The sequence below is a fragment of the Carcharodon carcharias genome, chromosome 7, assembly GCF_017639515.1.
Source record: "Carcharodon carcharias isolate sCarCar2 chromosome 7, sCarCar2.pri, whole genome shotgun sequence".
Taxonomy (NCBI): domain Eukaryota; kingdom Metazoa; phylum Chordata; class Chondrichthyes; order Lamniformes; family Lamnidae; genus Carcharodon; species Carcharodon carcharias.
In genome coordinates, this window is record NC_054473.1 from 145,869,573 (window position 1) to 145,883,090 (window position 13,518).

General features: G+C 43.8%; 1 protein-coding gene across 1 annotated transcript in view; it reads left to right on the forward strand.

Annotated features, from left to right (window-relative positions):
• Positions 1 to 13,518, forward strand: part of abcc12 (ATP-binding cassette, sub-family C (CFTR/MRP), member 12) — a 110,892-nt gene that overhangs the window by 68,740 nt on the left and 28,634 nt on the right. Inside the window, exon 22 of the mRNA XM_041191683.1 lies at positions 13,239 to 13,465. Within this exon, the coding sequence (XP_041047617.1) occupies positions 13,239 to 13,465 (227 nt within the window). The remainder of the gene's footprint in view (positions 1 to 13,238; positions 13,466 to 13,518) is intronic.

Sequence of the window (13,518 nt, forward strand, 5' to 3'; positions counted from 1 at the left end):
GCTTCATCAATTATGACATGGCCGAGTCCAGAAGCTCGTTGTCTGACTCGGACTCAGGAACATTCTGGCCTCCAGCAGTCCTCGGGGTGCCAGGGACCTGGGAAGTCCCTACCTCTGCCTGCCGTAGATCAGAAAGTGTGATGTGCTCACCAGATTGTGATTCCGAGGCTACTCTAAAGCTAGGTCCCACCGAGGTGCATGTTCCTGGGCTGGTGGAGTGTGTGGGTGAGCACTGTGATGGGTCTTCAGGGAGGGTGCCTTCAGATTCCTCTTTAGATGTTTCTTCAGGGCTTGATTGAAGGCCGTGGGTCATGGACTCTGTCGGCTGTTTGGTAGATGTGCCTGCAAAAGCAAGGGGAGATAATTAGTGCATGGTTGTGGCCTGTGTATGAGGCCACATCACTAACGGCATGCTTATTTGATGGAGGTTGTACTGCTGGATCCTCAAGTGGTAGAGCAGCGCTGACCTCACCATCAGCACAAGACCATTCCCAGTCATCACTGGCCAGCTGGATGGCTCTGTTTTCGAAATCTGTCAGAACTTTAATCTCCGGCATCCCTCCACCTGTCTGCAACCTTTCCCTCCTGTTATGAGCCAGTTGTCCTGCATGGATAGAGATGGGGAGAGTGTATTAGGACGCCTGCCAGGCCAGATGATAAGTATGCCTGGCCTGTGTGGGTGGTGAATGGTCCCATGGACTGGATGAGGACAATGATGGTGTGTGTCAGAGAATGAGTGGTGATGTCCCTTGCACTGGCAGTGAGTGAGGGCCCTGTGGGTGTGTAATGGGTTTGTGAGTGCGTGAGTTGGGAGTGATGAAAAAAGTGACTTACCCTGGTGAAACAGAGGAGATCATTCATCCTTTTGCGGCACTGGGTGGCTGTCCTCCTCTGCAGGGTGTTTGCGCTGACCACCCAATCCGGGTTCATGACTTTGCTGCCCATCCTGCAGCCAGAGCGGGGGTACAGCACTTCCTGGCAGGCCTCCATGGCATCCAGCAGTCACTTGAGGGACTTGTCATTGAAGTGGGGGCTGCGGCCTTTTTTCCTTTGCTGGCCATATCTCACAGGCAGCGCTGGTGAGCTGGTGGTGATGAGTGCTTTGCTGGTGATTGCCTCTTAAAGATGGCGGCTGGCGTGATGCAACAGTGGGGTGATGTCAGGCGGGTGAATGAGAGCCAACTGGCCATGGAACTAGCATGTTTTGCGGGAGCAAATAAATAATGAGGCAGGTTTGGGAAAATACGGCATGAAAACCCGCCATTTCCATTGGTAGGTAGGACTCAATTTTACCCACCCGCTACCACACTTAGTACAATTCTAGGAAAATTCCACCCACTATGTATAACTAAATCTTTCCCAACTTATTTCCACAAATAGGCTTGTGTGATTGCAATAGCCAATATTTCATTTAAATTTTCAAGTACCCCCTCATTATCCAATTTGATTACAGGAAAATCAATTTCAGAGTCCTGTACTTCTACTTCTTTCTCATCAATCCACCATCACTAATACCTTTTTCTGTTCCTCTTACCTGTCAAAGTACTTTTTAAGCATATTACATGACACACCCTCTGCTTCTTTCTTCTATCTGGAGTATTTATTAAATAATTTACTTCACTCAATTTTTTTTCAATCCTGTAAGGTCCAGTAAACTTTGCATTTAATGAATCACCTAGGACTGGTAACAGAGCTAGTACTTTCTCTCCAGAAACAAAACTGTGAAGTTTAGCCTTCTTATCTGCCTTCACTTTCATCACTTGCTGTGGTATCTTTAAATGTTCCCTAGCCAACTCACATGTTCTGTTTAATCTTTCCCTGAAATTTGATATGTAATCCAGGAGACTAGCTTCTGAATTTTGACCCACCAATTTCTCATGAATCAATTTCAGTGGTCCCCTTACCTCATGACCATAAACCAGTTCAAAAGGGCTAAAACTTGTCAATGCATTAGGAGCATCTCTAATAGCAAATAACAAAAATGGAATTCCTGTATCCAAATCCTGTGGATAATTCTGACAGTACACTCTCATCATGGTTTTTAAAGTTTGATGCCATCTTTCCAAAGCTCCTTGTGACTCTGAATGATTAGCTTTTGACTTAAACTGTTTTATCCCCAAACTGTTCGTTACTTCCTTAACCAGCTATGACATGAAATTTAACCCCTGATCTGATTGTATTTCCTTAGGTAAACCATATCTTGTAAAAGATTTAGTTAACTCCTCCACAATCTTCTTAGTTGCAATATTTCTTAAAGGTATTGCTTCAGAAAACCTGGTTGACACATTCAGTATTGTCAGTAAATACTGAATTCCACTTTTAGTCTTAGGGATGGGTCCTACACAATCAATCATGACCCTAGTAAAATGTTCTTCAAATGCTGATATTGGGATTAAAGATGCCGGCTTAACCACTGCTTGTGGTTTCCCTGTTACCTGACATGTGTGATGTGTTCTACAGAATGTGACTACATCCCTATGCAATCCTGGCCAAAAGAAATATCTCTGTATCTTTTCCCATGTTTATCTAATTCCTAAATATCCCCTCATTAGAATTTCATGAGCAATTCTCAGAATTTCATGTCTATACCTTAATGGGATAACCTGATGCACCTCCCTCCAGCTTTCATTTGCTGGGACATGATCTGGCCTCCATTTTCTCATTGAAATATCTCCCTTAAAGTAAAAACATTCTGATATACAATTTGCTTCTGTTTCTGAGTAAGCTGCCTGGTTTTATTGGCAAATAATTTTTCTGTAATTCTACTAATCTCCTTGAGTTAAACACTTCAGCTGAATTGCCCTGTAGTCTTTCCTCCTGAACAATCTTATCAAACTCACTGCCAGCTAATTGGATTTTGACACCTTCTTCTTGCTTTTGAACTGCCTGCCCTTCTTGTTTTTCTTGTTTCAATCTGTGTGCCTGTGATCTCATTATCACACAATCTGGAAACAATACAGGATGGTCCTTCTGTAACACCTCTGTTGAAAGCTCTTCTACAGGCTGCTCAACTACCATAGGCATCATCCACATCTATGACCCAGCTATATCATTACCCAAAATAAATTGAACTCTTGCAATGGGCAATTTTTCCACTACTCCAACAACGACTTCACCTATCTTCTACTTGCCCTTTAAATTTATCTTGCACAAGGGGAGAGGTTTGGCATCTCTATGAAACCCATTTAGTATTAGCTGTTCCTGCAATACTCCCTCTGAACAAGAAATGAACAACAACTATCCCATAACATTAAGGAGTGACTAGCCCCTGTATTTCTTAAAATTTTAACATCTTTACCTACTCCACCCTGTACACATGGAAAGTCTTTCCCTTCACACACAATGTCTTTAAACATTTCTGCAACTTGCCCCTCAGAATTCCCTTTGGTAAACTGTGAAGACATTCCCATTTCTTTACCTATCACTGATTCTCCCTGTTTTACCTGTACACAAATTACCATTTTTTCCTGTGCCTGAACCTCAAGACCCACAGTACTTTTACTTCCAGAACTTTTCTGCACCCCAATAATTCCAGCAGATTTTCCCAGTAATTTCCAACACACTGACTTCGTGTGCCCCAATTTATTACATTGAAAACACCTCAACTTTTGAATGTCACTTCTACCCTCAGCACTTTCCTTTTTACTCTGAGAAAAGAACTTCCTGGGAATTTCCAGCTACTCCTTCTCTTCCCTGACTACATACCTTCCTTTCACCTTCCCACTTTCTATCCTTTTCCGATTTGAAAGGGTGACAAAGAAAAGGTTTAGCTCCATGATCTAACTCATAATCATCAGCTATCTCTGCTACTTGCCTTACAGAAACAACACTCTGTTCCTCCACATGAGTTCTCACAACCCAAGGAATTGAGTCTTTAAATTCTTCCAAAAGAATTACTTCCCTAAGAGCTGAATATGTTGTCTTTATTTTTAACACCTGTATCCACTGGTCAAAATTACCTTGTTTTACTTTCTCAAATTCAATATAAGTTTACCCAGGCTGTTTTCTCATATTCCTAAATTTCTGCCTGCAAGCCTCAGGAACCAACTCCTATGCACTCAAAATTTTTCACCACATCATAATTAACTGATACTTCTTCAGACAACGAAGCATATACCTCACGTGCTCTACCCACCAGCCTAGACTGTAACAATAATGTCCAGTATTCCTGTGGCTATTTCATCTGTTTAGCTATCTTCTCAAATGAAATAAAGAATGCTTCAATATCTTTTCCTCAAACTTTGGAAGAGCTTGTTAAAATTTAAACATCTCCTCATTGGATTCTACTCCTGAGATAAGTCTTCCCTTATCTCCTGGCATCTCTTTTTTTAACTGCCAACATTTTCCGTTGAAATTCTCTCTCTTTTTCTCTTTCCTCCTTCGCTATCTTCACAATTTCTAACTCCCTTTGAAATGCCCTTTCTCTTTCCTTTGCTTCTAATTCAAGTTTTTTCATTTCCTTTGTTTGTTCAAGTTCAAGCGCTTTCATTTGTAACTGAAGCCTCACTACATCCAGCTGTGATTCATTAGTGTCGGGTAGCACTTCCAACTGTAAATGCTGTGCTATACCTTTAATTATGTCTAATTTCCTAGCCCATGAAGGTAATCTCAATTGTAATTTATCCTCCAACTCTGTTAACTTACTCTTGGTTATTTTTTGTAACACAATCAGAGTTATATTCTCTACTCGCAGACAAACCTTAGCAATTGCCAAAGCCAACTTACAGTCTCACGGCTTATAAAAATGCCTCACCAACTCCTGAAGTCAAAGTGCTTCTCATAATCATAATCTTAAGATTCACCAATTCCAAACCAATAGGGAATTACAAATATTATCCTGGATGAGCCCCCGATTATTATGACACAGCAGTTGGTAAAGGTTGAGTTGTTTAAACCCCAGAGGGAAACTTGAGCAACTGTCATAACCTATATTTTCATTTGGTACGTTTGAGATGCAGCTCTGAATTCAGGAATAAAAGCACCAAGCCTCAAGAGGTTTTTTTAATATAAAACTAAATTAACCATTTATTAAGTTAAACACATCCACAAATTACTACCAACTAACTTTTAAACAAATTCCCAAATTAGTCACACCCAGGTAAATCTTCATCAAAGCAACAATAACCCATAGGGCTGAATCTTCAGCTCGGCAAGTAGGGGAAGGGCCCGCTCGCCGAGGCGTAAAATGACACGTGGTGATGTCGGGGGTGCATTCCGACATCATGGCACATCATTCATACTTTCAGTTCGGCGGGCGCACACCCCACCCGAGTCGGCTGTGCACGCGCCGATCTGTCAAAGGCCTATTAAGGCCATTTAACTCTCAGTTAAAGTAATTAATGGAGCTACCTGTCCAACGTTATGGTTGGTGGGCAGGCAAAGAGCCCAGGTGGCCTTCGCATTTTTCACGGAACCTCATCCACAGGCGGGATGAGGTTTCGTGAATGATTTTAAATTTTGACAAAAGTTTTTATTGAAATTAATGCATATTTCTCAGCTCATGAGGGGACATGTCATAAAAATTTTCTTGCCACTTTATTAAACTTTTTGAACTTAAAGCTAATCTCCCTTACCCTGGTAATGTGGACTGTGGTCTCAGCTGGAGGCACCTCCTTTGAGGAGGAAGAGAGGGGCAGAAGTGGAAGGAGGCCAGGTGTCCTTATTCAGCTTTCAGGGGAGCGACTGTGGGTGGAGATGGGCGCAGGGCCAACAGGAAGTCCAAGGTGGAAAGGACTACAGAAGACGCCACTATCCTGCTGCCAGGATGCAGCTACCTCAATATATTTGAAGTGCAATGCCAAAGGAGGCTCCATCTCTCAAGCAAGACAGTGATCTCTATCTGTCAGAGGATTGGCCCTGAGATCAGCTCCGTCTGTGTGGGTGGACACCCCATGCAAGTGGCATTGAAGGTCATGGAGGCCCTCAGCTTCTATGCTTCCAGTTCTTTCCAGGAGTCAGTGGGGGATCTGTGTGGAGTCTCCCAATCAGCTGCCCACAGTTGCGTCAAACTGGTGATAGGAGCTCTGTTCAGGCGTGTATTGACTTTCATTCATTACCAAATGGATGAGGCCAGCCAGGCAGAGCGAGCCAGGAGCTTTGCAGTGATTGCTGGGTTCCCCCATATCCAGGGTGCTATTGACTGCACACATGTAACCATCAAGTCACCAGCGGGTGAGCTGGGTGCCTTTGTTAACAGGAAGGGCTTCCACTCCATGAACGTGCAGTTAGTGTGTGATCACAAGATGCAGATTCTGCAAGTGTGTGCAAGGTACCCTGGCAGCTCCCATGATGCTTACATCCTGAGACATTCCCAGGTGCTGGGGCTCTTCAGTGCTCCAGCCCGGCTGGATGGATGGCTGCTGGGAGACCAGGACTATCCCCTCAAAAGGTGGCTCATGACGCCTCTCAGCCACCCAAGAACAAAGGCCAAGCAGTGGTACAACAGGGGCCATGCCTTCAAAAGGGTGGTGGTAGAGAGAACCATAGGTCTTCTCAAGAAGCGCTTCCTGGACCATTCAGAGGCGCACTCCAATACCCCCCAGATCATGTGTCACTGATAGTGGTTGTATGCTGTGCTCTCCACAATCTGTTGTTGGAAAGGGAGGACGCAGTGGAGGAAGAAGATCTTGACACCACTGCACAGGAAACAGATGATGAGTCCAGTCGTGAGTCCAAGGACAAGCACGGTGAGGAGAATGCTGAGGGCATAGATGCTGATCTGGGTAACATCCAGGGAGGCAGGGACGCTTTGATCCAATGCTTTTTCAGCTAGCCTACCAAATAAGAACCACCACCACATGCTAGGGCTGCAGGCTCCATACTCAATTCCTGTTAGGACCAGCTCCTTGGTTAACAACATACACTATATGCCTTTGCAATAAAGTTCCAGGAGACACATGTCCATCATAACATCATGGCCCACCCTGCAATTACAAGAGAGATCAGCCAGTGCTGGCCATGGCTGGCATCTCCCCTGTCACCACAGCCTCATCAGATGCCACGGTCACTGACAGAGGGGTAGAGGAGCTGCTGCCATCATCCAGACTGCCCTGAGAGGAGCCCACAGAGACGACAGGTAGCTCATATGCCAACGTGAGGTTGCATTGGACTTCCCTGCTCACCATTGATGGGTGGGCACCTAGCTGGGACACTGGGTGCCCAATCCATCTCGCACACTGACACTGACCAGCTGAGGTCATTGCCAGTGTGAGGGCTTGCAGGTTCGAGCACACCCCCAGGAACCCTTGATTGAGTCCCTGGAGGAGCCTCTCCATGAGAGTCGCCACTCTCTCCATGGAGGAGGCATTGCACTCAGCCAAGAGGGTGAAAGCAGTACTTATGCTCTTCAGCGACACCTCCACAACGGAGACTACGGCATGAATTCCCTCATGTATCTCCGCCTGATCCTCCTGCCCACCCTGCTGGACTTCCAGCATCTGCTGCCTCAGGGATGACTCCAGAGACACATCAGCAGCCATTGACTGAGCAGTCCACCGACTGCCGGTACCCGGGGCACTCTCTGCCTCCGTCTTCACTCGAGCAAGAGTGAAATGCTCTCACCAATGTGCACTGATAGATTACATGGCGATGTTATGCCCACTGAGGTGCTGGTATCTGCGCTGGTGCCTGCTTGACAGAGAGGGCGTGACACAGGTGCATGCTCAGCAGGTGGTCCTCAGGGGTCAGGGTGGGCCTTAAGGCTCCTCATAGCAACTGCCTGCTGGTGAGCCTAAAAGGGAGAAAAATGACATGTCATTAGTTTAAGACATGACACTGTCACTGTGCATGCCAGGCACCCTGTGAGACAGAGATATGCACCATGGCACCTTGTATTTTGATTATCAATGGGAATTCCAAGTTCGAAGCTCACATCAATATAGAGACTACATTGGAATGGTTGCAATAACCAACATTCTCACCTCAGTGCACTGCACTCTTACCTTCCTCTGGCACCCCAACCTCACCGCTGCCGCTTGACCAAGGTGCATGGTGCCTCTCCAGCTCCAGGGCCTCCTGCTCTTATCGTGTGAGGATGAGGGGGTGTGGGGGTCCCCTGCAATGTTGCGACTTCTCAACATTGTTATGGGATGTTTTCTACTGAAAGGACAGAGGAGCATTGATTAGTCCACTCTCTAACTGCAGTGCCACTGCAGCCTGACCAGCCCCACCTGAGGAGCACCTCTCAGGGCTCAGCCGATTCATGACCCTTGAGCCACAAGACACTCAGTCCAAGCAGCCAGGGCTCACCCCCTTGGCCAATGCTGCATCATTGACATTTGCCATTCACACTCTAACACATCTGAGGTCCATGGGGGGATGTGTAGTTCTTAACTGTTCTGCAAAGTGACCCATGCCAACACGGTGCTCACCCTTCCCGATCACAGGAGGTCATTGAAGCGATTCCAGCACAGGACCCATGTGGTCTTCACCACGTTGTGGCTGCTGACACTGGATGTCACCTCCTCCCAGGCCTTTTTGGTGAGGTGAGGGGGCCTCCTCCTCCCGTCTCTGGAGACAAGGGATTCTCTCCTCACTGCCACCGCTTACAGGAGGGCTGCGAGGCACTCACTCAAGAAACATGGGGCTGATGACTCCAACGACTGCCCTCCCACCTGCCGTGTCCGCCTGCAATGGTTTCCTTTGACCTGACTTCAGCGTCCTTCCATGGCAGCCTTCCAGGAGCTACTGAGGCCGCTTTTGAATCGGCCGTCGGGTCACCATTGGACCCAGTGGACATCATGTCCCCGCCCCCGCCCGCCCCTTCTCGCTCATTCACAAGCTGCATATCACACTGGGTGGGCCATAAGATCACGGCGCGCTGCCTATCGCTGGCGGTAGTCGGCTTCCCGACCGCCCCGCCGACCCCACACGCTAAGGGCAAAATTCTCTTAATTTCTTCATGACACCATTTTCCATGAGCATGACAGCAGGCAATTTCTTAGAAAACTATTGATGCACTGAAATCAATAGATGGAGTATGCGCAATGAACAATTCTAATAAGCTGTCCGTACCATTCAAGGCCCTAATTCTTGCTCGTGTGATTGATGGTCTCTATGCAGATGTTCTCACTGGAATCTCTGAGATCAGTTTTGATTAGTGACTCTATAACCAGAATCTATCATTGGTTGTGAGATGTGAGGTTTTGCAAATACAGCAGTTCAGTGCAGTCCATGTCAAGCCAGGGCAGCACAGAGGCAAGCAAAGTATTCAGTCAATAATCAATGTGACGTTTATACTTTACATCACAAATCTTATGCCGGTGTACAAGTATAATACTGAAGACAGCAATAAGACTTTTATGACATTTTTACTATTTTGAAATAGGGTGACATTTTTTCAACCTTTGTAATTAGGAGTTACTTTGAGACTTTATTGTCGCAATGCACTTTTGGCTAGCCTCTCATTCTCCATTCTATATACACTTGAGCACATCCAAAACTCTGCTGCCAGTATCTTAACATTCGCCAAGTCCCATCATCCCTGTGCTTGCTGACCTACAGTGAATCCCAGTCCTGCAATGCCTTAATTTAAAAATTCTTGTCCTTTTTTTCAGATCCCTCTATGGCCTCACGTCTATCTTTGTAACCTCCTTCAGCCTACAACCCTTTGAGATATCTGCACTCCTATAATTTTGACCTCTTGTGCATCTCCAATTTTATTTGGTCCATCATTGGTGCCTTCAGCTGCCTAGACCCTAAGCTCTGGGATTCCTTTTCTAAACCTCTCTGCTTCTCTACCTCTCTCTCATCCTTTAAGATGCTTCTTAAAACATATCTGTTTGATGAAGCTTTTGGTTTTTTATACCAATATATATGTGGCTTAACATCAAATATTTTTTGATAATGCACCTGCCAAGAGCTATGGGACATTTCCCTACATTAAAGGCATAATATATTTGCAAGCTCTTGTTTCTGCTAATTTAGTTTCTTAATAAGCTTAATTATTGTTTTGCCACTGTCAGATATTATTTGATCAATCCAAAAGATCAAAAATGACTATCTTACCTTATCAAACATGTAAGCAATTTAATGTTCACCCTAGTTGTTCAGTGACCCAATTCTTTGTCTAGGGTTCATGCCATCAGGGCCTGTGATATATTCACCTTTCCTTTTCCACAGTTAGCTCTCTCCATTTTTCCATATCTTCCTTCAGTATCCCTACATTATCACTTCTCACAAAAGCATTAGGTTAATCACATTACATTTGAGGTATAAATGTTAATAAGCCTGAAGCCAGTCAACAGCAGCAGGGCCTGATGGTGGAGAGAGAGACCTTGTCAGCAATTTCTTCAATGAAAAATGGATTCAGAGCAAGCTCAGTCACTCCTAATCGCAGCTGTGTAAAACAAATGAAGCTACAAATATATTCATAGAGGCTACATAATTTCTTTTCCTTTTGCAGGATGAGTTCAAGTCACTCAATTCACTGTATTGGGGAGGGGAAAAACACTACAGCAAATTTGCAGACATGTCTTGTCATTTGTGTTTCCAGATGGATGCGCTGAGGGTAGTGCTGAAGTGTTAAAAGTCACTGTTCTAGATAAACTAATCCACTATATGTTGGGAGTCTGCAGTGACAGACAGTGAGAAGAGAATAATCAATGCCCTGTTGCTTTTAGCCTGGGATATATCACTGTGTCAGAGCATTTTTAAGACCTTGCTTTACTTATCCATTCCGTACAAGGCCACAGAGTTAGAAAATATTACATGTCATTGTCTCAGAATGTATTTCTTTTGGAAATTCTTGAATTTTTTAATCCTACCATGTAGTGTCTAGGACAACTTGGATATTAATAAGCAGATGATAAATGTAATAATTTGTTAATTGCATTATCCATTGTACAACATGTAGGTTAATGAGTGTACATACAAATCCAACTTCTTGGAGATTATTGTTTAAGAAATACTTTAAAACAAGTTGCGTATCATCATTTACTAATTATTTGTAACGAAGGCAAAACATAATTGAAATAACAGCTTTCTTCTCACATTCAAGAGCAGTGAAATATTGAATTTTATTGTTTTATATTTTGTATTTTTGATCCTTTGCCTTGTTTTATTTTGTTCCCATGGTCATTTTGTAACTGACAATGTATAAATTATTTTTAATATCTCTTGAACTCAAGTTTATAATTTATTGAATATTTCAATACAGTTCTCACCTGGAGGCTTGACACTACTTAAAAAGCAAATGTAAAGTTTAACTTGCTAAATGTATTATCTTCAACCATTTGTTCATGTGCACAGGTCAGCTTCCTTTGTTTGGAATAACTTTTTTGAATTTGTAACGTTAATGCAAATATTCCACTGATGTAATGTTGCAAATTAAGACAGAGTCAATTGAAGGGCAAAGTGATGGGTGGAAATCCAGTGTCACTGCGCTTCTGCCCCTTAGAAGGATCCAAAGTAGTTCGAGGCTCATGTTCTATCCCCCATTAGACCGGTCTCTCAGATTATGCGGAAAATCAAGACCTTCCTGAATTATAAAGTACCATCCTTTTCCGATTCACATTGTCCATCAATGCATTTTTGCCTGAGTTTTTCTCACTAGTAGCATACAAAATCTCTGATGTGAGCAATATTGTTCTGCTATTCAGGGAGACTCCTCACATTCACCATGCACAAGATATGTTTATTTTAGTGTATTACCAAAAGTTGGAAGGTGGGATGCTCCCTCTTTACCACTTCAACACTAGGTGACCTTTGAGAGATGTTCCATTTTTAATAGGTCTGTTAGGTGAGATACCCTCTGCGAAATATCTTCATTTCAACAAGCTGCAATGTAAAGCTTTAAGGTACATTCATCATCACTTACCTCAAGCAAGTTAGGACTATTACGCTTCCAAGATGATATCACTATACTGGTAAGACCTACCAAGGATTGGGATGCTTGTGATACAGATAAGTTTACTGTCTTGATTCTTGTCAATTGCTCAAACTTAGCGAGCTGTTAGAACCTCTTCCCCAATAAGTTCTTATAGCCCTGAAAGAGCAGTTGGCAACTTTTAACTCCCCCCGCATTTCTTTAGCGATTGCCAGAGTATGTTTTACTACCCTCCGGTATGAAATATATTATTTAGTGTTAAGAGGCCTGTGCTCCCTGATAATGTATCCTGTTCTTTATAAAATGTGCTTTCAGTTGGTTTCTCCAGACACGTGGGGCCAAATTTTAAAACAGAAACGATTTGAAGGTGGATGGAGCTGCAATTTCCCATCACTTGCTGGCAAGCTGGTCTCCCACCACAGTCCTACCTGTGGGTAATTTTAGTACCAGGAGGATTGGAGGGCGGGGAGTTACTGCAAGCAGTGGGTAACCTATTAGGCCAGTTAAAGGGCATTCAGATCCTCCACTGAGGCAGCAGCAGGTCTGGAGCTGGGGGGAAGGGAGCTAATGTTCCATCAAGATGGGAACCCAACCACTCCAAACACTCCCCATCCCCCCCTCCCTCATCACATCCACCATAGCTGGCAGATCACAGCTGCAGCCACAAACCATCCAATAGAGGGATTGCGCCTCCACAATAATGACGTGGCAGCTGTGGCCTTTCTAATAGTAATTTTAAAAAAAAATTTCAGAGGGCATTTCTATCTTGAGGTGCCCTCTCTCTCTCCTACCTGCATAAGCAGCACCCACTTCTGATGCTGATGTGTCAGTGCTGGACAGTTTCCTATTGGCCCTCCAACTTTGGTAGCCCACCAACCGAGCTTAATTGGGCAACAAGTGCAAAACCTGGCCACTAATTAGCCTGGTTGTCAAAAATTGCATTGGGTGTCAAATGGGTTGGGACCTGGAAATTCACTTCCCTCTGCATGAAACAAAAATTCAGCCCATGGTTGCATTTTTTGTAAGGATAACTCAGAAGTGAATGGTTCTTACATGTACATTGATCACTGACATGAGTATTCCTAATGAATGGACAGTCAAAACCTACTTGTAGCACATGGACATTAACCTTGCAAGAGATGTTGAAAAGCACCAAATAAGCCTCACTTTACAATAAAAGTAAAATACTGCGGATGCTGGAAATCTGAAACAAAAATACCTGGAAAAACTCAGCAGGTCCGACAGCATCTACGGAGCGGAATACAGTTGACATTTCGAGTCCATACGTCTCTTCATCAGGTTCTGATGAAGAGTCATACGGACTCGAAACGTCAAGCCTCATTTTATGTTCACTCTGATAATAACGACTTAATTTGTGAATGACGTTTAATTTGTTTTCTTTCTTTTAAAAAAGATTATACACTCTCCAATGAAGTTCTTTGACACCACCCCAATTGGAAGGATAATTAACCGTTTTTCCAAGGATATGGATGAAATAGATGTGAGGCTACCTTTTCAAGCTGAGAATTTTCTGCAACAGATGTTGATCGTACTGTTCACAATAGCAACCATGGCAACAGTGTTTCCATATCTTCTCATCGTAGTGGCTATTATGGTTATAATTTTTATTATCCTTTTCAGGTTAGTTATATATTTGTTAAATTTTTAATGCATTTAATATTGCAATGTGAAAG